The following is a 5,639-nucleotide window of genomic DNA, read 5'->3' on the forward strand; positions in this document are numbered from 1 at the left end:
AAAAAAAAAAGCAGAGATTCTCTCCCAAAACATTACCAAGTTCTGCCTTATGGAATGAAACAAGCCCTAAAAAAATTGAGGCAGGACCCTGCAACGCTCGCAAGGCAACCGAATCCATCATAGAGGGGAGAAATCAGAAAATGCAAGTCTGAAAGACAGAGAGAGAGGAGGCTGAACTCAAACAAATGTTACCAATACCAATGAAGTAATTCATTTTTCCAGTATACACTTTGTAATTCAACAACTTTTTAAATGACCATTCCTGTGTTACAGGAAATTGGATTTCAACCACATCATGATGATAATGACTACTCACCATCAAGACCTGCTACCCAAAATCCATACATCTAAACAACTCTAGTCCTCCCACTTCTACTCTTGTATTGCAATATTCTGTGGGTTCCCCTCGGGGATTTCTGAATATCAGGAGTTCTGCCATTTTTTCATGTGTCTTCGGGTATCTGTTCTTCTTGAAATGGAGAGTGCCTGTTGTACGCAGGAGCTACTTGACCAGTTCTCTCTATTATCATGGACCAAAGCACCTGCAAATTGATATCTAATTTTATGTTCCCAAATTATACAAAGGCTCCATCTGGTTGCTAGAAAAGGGAAATAAAGGGAAGTGAAATTAATTTAATATGACAACAAAAACTTTTGTAATGATGACGGTGTAAACCAACCTAAAACCTTACCATTTAATACGACAATTAAATTAAGTATAATATTTACAATTATATTTATACAAATTCAAGAAATTTGGATGAGAAAATAACTAAAATATAGCTACTATAATTGGCAAGTGTTTAAGTTAGTTAGAGAATCATTTTTTGTAATAATTAGAGAAGTTTCCATTTTCTTTTTCTTTCAATTTCAGTTCCCTTCCAACCATCAAATTAACCAACCATGTTGGCAGTCAGCAGGATAATTCAATTCAAAGCAGTATCATCATTCAACTACCATACCTTCTCTATTTCATTGCAAAGGTCAGGGTTTTCCCTCAAGTACTGTAGAGCTTTGTCCCTGCCCTGTCCCAACCTGTTCAAAAAACTGAAAATATGAGCCCAGATGACAGCTAGACCACAACATACCACATAAAATGACGTCTATGTCACCAACTGTGAAAAAGAAAAACCAGCTATCGAGGACTATTAAATGTTACTTGTGTATTGTATAGTTTGAAAATTCTTATGAAATAACGTCAATCAGCACTGGATGAGGAACCACGAGTTGAAGTAATTCATCGTGAGGGTAGAATACTTTCTTGGGTTGACATATGACTAGGAGATCTCCAAGTTGAGACAGTTAATAGGATGGCCTAGAATCTAACCCATCATTCCTCACTCTAAATGCAATGCTGCAACAGACAATCCATGCTCCTATTACAGAAAGAAGGTATAGATAAAAGTTTGGTGGACAAACCTATGATCCCCATAGCCATACCAAGAACCCTTCTTTGTCACTATGTCCATCATTTCAGCACAATCCAGAATGCAGCCCTGCACTCTGGATCAATCAGACCAAACGTAGTGTAATTTAAACTTTTGACGTAGAGAAAAGGGGGTGGGGGGGAGGAATTGTATTCCCATACTAACCATTTTACTCACTCCCTCTCCGAAAATAATATCAAACTCAGCTTGCTTGTAGGGTCTGGACACCTACAAAATTAATTAGTCAACATATTTGTTAACCTTGTGAGTTGTATAGCAGAGTAAGTTAAAATCATACACTAGCAAATTGAAGAGTTGTGGTTTATTGATTCAACTAGCTGTTCTACAATGAGATCCTCAGGAGGGATCATGTAAAGTGGAACCCAATGCATCCCATGTCAATAACACGTCGATGTTAAATATCCTCCTGTCGTGTCACAGGTATGCATCAAGTAATAAATGGAAAATTTTCCTCATGGTGATAGGAGGAAATAGTTGATTAGATGAAATCTGCATACTGATGTTGATAAGCATAAGGTCAATGATGTGTTTGACAAACCCTGAAATAATGAGTTCAGAGAATTGGCATTATGTAACTAATGAAACAAACAACACAATGATTGAGGTTGTGATCCTTATATACTGCCCATAAATATTTCAATATAAAGCATGACATACATTCATTTCAAGTATTCCATCACTGAAGATGATAGAACCCAAGTTCTAGTAGGGAGTTCAACAGTGAGGGGAAGGGGGGAATCTAACATGAAAAGCAAAGATATATCATTACTTAAGAATATGTACTACTCACAAGCCAATATTTTTGTGTTTTTAAAAGAATGCCAACCATACAAATGAGTTTTTAAATTTGCAATCTGGCCATCCATGAATGCTTGAAAATATACTGAGTGCAACTGTATCGCGTTATGCAAAATCTAGTTTTCTAGGGGCAGCTTTTTAAACAAACAGGGGTAGATGAGAACCATTTGGACAGCACTGCATGGAGAATGGCGAAACTGTTTCTACCAAAACTGAGTGAAACTCTGACTATTTGAACATTGGACTTCCCCATTAATGTACTACAGCCAGTACCGCCAAACCCAAGCAGTAAGCTGGTATCGCAAAGGATACTTGACTTTCAAGTAGTAATTATTAAGCACTTGGAACACCTTTTCATGCAAAAAGAAGATTGGAATTCTCTTCTATCCTTTTCATTCACTACTTCAGTAAGGGCACATCATATCTCTGCTAAAATTCAGTAGATACAGCTGTACGCCTATACCAGCCCCTGTATCACAGCCACTCTAATAATCAAAGCTCTGTTCCAAGCCATTAAATTTACCTTGCTCTTTTGAACTCTTACACGAACCCTAAGACCAACATCTTCATCTCCTTTAACCTGCAATAACGCAAAAATATTCATTTAAGTGGGTTACACCAGATAGGAGCATATGAGCATAATTTACATTCAACTAAAATTTTTCGGGCTTACAGATTTTATCTTTCCAGTAGGACGTATATCAAGACGAAGTGATGCAAAGAACTTCAAGGCAATACCTCCACTGGTGACTTCAGGATTCCCATAAAAGACACCAATCTTACAACATTCAAAACATCAATATTAAAGGTCTATGGGGAAGAACAATTGCAACCTAACAAAAGCATTTTTATCTGGGAACAAAGGATGACTATATGATAAAAGCCATAATGACTGTCTACAAAAACCACATATGCATGTAATCCATCGAACAGATTCCTGAACAAGAAATCTACTCGATTGGATGGTAATCCAGTCCACCATTTTAACAAAACAACAGTGAATAAAGACCATCATAGAATGGTCAGGATCACCCTATGTGGTCAAGATAGGTCAAGCTCCCAGTTCTTGGGCTTGCAACATGTAGAATGAAATGCAAATGTCCATGGGTGGCTTCCATCTCAGAGATATGTTTACCAAAAATCTATTTGATTGAATGCCATGATCACCTGGTCATTACTCCACGGGAAATTAAGCAAAAAAAGAAGTGGATGAGCAAATAGAAGACCAGAATATAACAGTCACGATCAATTGATGGTTGAGATGGATACAAGCTCCTAATTCTATGGGTAAGTAACATATGCAATGAAATGCTGTTGATGGACTGTACTACAGCATCTACCTTGGAAAACCTGAGCTAAAAAATACCTTGTGTCTTATTTGATTCAAGAAAATAAGAGTGCATCCAGCTTTTGAGGCATTGCCAGACATTTTGCGCAAAGCTTGACTCATAAGACGTGCTTGTAGTCCCATTTGCTGCATCCCGATCTCACCCTAAACAGTATCGAATAAGGAATCAGACACTACAAACTTCCACATATCTCTCAATAAATGAAGCACCCACTGGAACAACTTACTTCGATTTCAGCTCGCGGAGTGAGAGCAGAGACAGAGTCAACACAGATGAGATCTACAGCACCAGATCTGCACATACGATCCGCAGCTGAGATGAAAGCATGTCAGTTAAACCATACACATACAAGATTAAAATCTAGAAGTGAAATATCATCTGCACAAGACACTGTTTTCTCTTGGGCACCAGGCCCATGCATTGCATTCACTAGTTGGACAAAATCTGAAACTTTTATTTATTCAACACTAAATGATTCTTACATCCTTTTTATTTTACTTGAATATCATTTGCATTATTTTCTGACTACAATTACATAGTCACGACAGATTCAGGTCCAAAAGCCACCATGTTAGAAACCAGCTGGTTCAGAGCAATAAACATGCATGGCGGGTACAATAAAATTAATAGTTCCTAAGAGTATCACAGTATTTTTCATTGGGGGGGATTCTAAATAGAGGAGAAAAGAAGTAATACTTTCCAATGCCATTTCCCCACTATCTGGTTGGCAAACAATCAGATTTTCAATATCAACTCCCAAAGCCCTTGAATATGCTGGATCAAAAGCATGCTCTGCATCAACAAGCATGGCATTGCCTCCAAGTTTCTGCATATTCAACATAAAACTGCAAATTATTGGTCTCTAGGAAAAATCCACCACTCGTAGCCTCCAAGTTTCTACATATTCAGCATAATAAATCCCCGTACCCTTGTAGGATAGAATAATAAAATATAAGAGAAACCTAAAGGAAACAATACCTGCACTTCTGCAATCGCATGGAGCGCCAGGGTGGTCTTTCCACTACTTTCTGGACCGAATATCTGAAAAAAAGGAAAACTTTATCAAGCTGATAAAAAATGTCCCAAAGCTCAAGTAGCTGCTCTAGTAATAATGCATGATACAACCATTTCATGATAGTTGAAGTAATCCACTCAGCCTATAAACAAATGGATTATTATAATGGACCAGATAAATTGCACATATGTATTTGTAATTTGCTAAAGCCGGGTCACTTGGATGCAAATCCACAACTTTGTCCCAGTGTTTCCACTGATAAATCTAACCAACCCAAAGCAGTTGGTACAAAGCTTAGAGAGATTGGCTACTAAGTTGAGATGAATTTGAATCACCATTGATAGCCAAAAAAAAAAAAAAGTGTCAGTCAGTCAAAGTACACCATCCTACTCCAGACTCTGCATTTTGTAACATAGGTTAACTTTCAACTGCAACCATACATCTCCAGGGAGTCTTGTAGTTATTACACTTCCAAAAAAAAAGTGCCAAGTTTCCAACAACTGCTGCCCCAGCATCAGAGACATCTTGACTACATTGTCCTCATTCCCAAGAATTCAAGATATTTAACATGATAAAATACAAGTAGTTAAGATGTGTTTAACTTGTTTCTCACACTTCAAGATGGTTGGATCAACTCACTTGCATCAATCTTTGAAGTATCAAAGGAGCAAATTTCAGGAATTAAAAATGAAAAATAGATATATAAACAAAGCTAAAATTGAAGTTACCTCGACAATTCTACCTCTAGGAAGTCCCCCACCCAGTGCAAAGTCCAAGGTCAAACAACCACTTGGAAAAGTTTCACTGCAACAGACAAGAGTTCTAATAATCCAACTCTACCGCTTGGATGCAAAGATATGTGGCAATGACATAAAGACATTGTGCAAAGTCACCCTCAGTACGAAGCAAAATATTATGATATGATGATGGTTGGATCAAATAGATGGAAGATGACCGAACATCTGTGGCATAAGTGGTTTCCAGCCCCCATATGATGTGAAATCCAGCAAGAAGCAATTACACATAAAA

At 37.6% G+C, this 5,639-nt stretch overlaps 1 protein-coding gene across 1 annotated transcript in view; it reads right to left on the minus strand.

Moving 5' to 3' along the window:
- Positions 1–172: 172 nt before the first annotated feature.
- The window catches only part of LOC122089087 (DNA repair protein recA homolog 1, chloroplastic), a 7,650-nt gene continuing 2,183 nt past the window's right edge, over positions 173–5,639 (minus strand). The window contains exons 3-13 of the mRNA XM_042658543.1: positions 5,339–5,414; positions 4,574–4,636; positions 4,292–4,421; positions 3,822–3,907; positions 3,613–3,738; positions 2,920–3,024; positions 2,770–2,826; positions 1,593–1,655; positions 1,420–1,496; positions 963–1,035; positions 173–542 (exon numbers count right to left, since the gene is read on the minus strand). Coding sequence (XP_042514477.1) covers positions 444–542; positions 963–1,035; positions 1,420–1,496; positions 1,593–1,655; positions 2,770–2,826; positions 2,920–3,024; positions 3,613–3,738; positions 3,822–3,907; positions 4,292–4,421; positions 4,574–4,636; positions 5,339–5,414 — 955 coding nt within the window. The 3' untranslated portion in view covers positions 173–443. The remainder of the gene's footprint in view (positions 543–962; positions 1,036–1,419; positions 1,497–1,592; positions 1,656–2,769; positions 2,827–2,919; positions 3,025–3,612; positions 3,739–3,821; positions 3,908–4,291; positions 4,422–4,573; positions 4,637–5,338; positions 5,415–5,639) is intronic.

Source organism: Macadamia integrifolia, chromosome 2 (assembly GCF_013358625.1).
Source record: "Macadamia integrifolia cultivar HAES 741 chromosome 2, SCU_Mint_v3, whole genome shotgun sequence".
In the NCBI taxonomy this organism is placed as follows: Eukaryota; Viridiplantae; Streptophyta; class Magnoliopsida; order Proteales; family Proteaceae; genus Macadamia; species Macadamia integrifolia.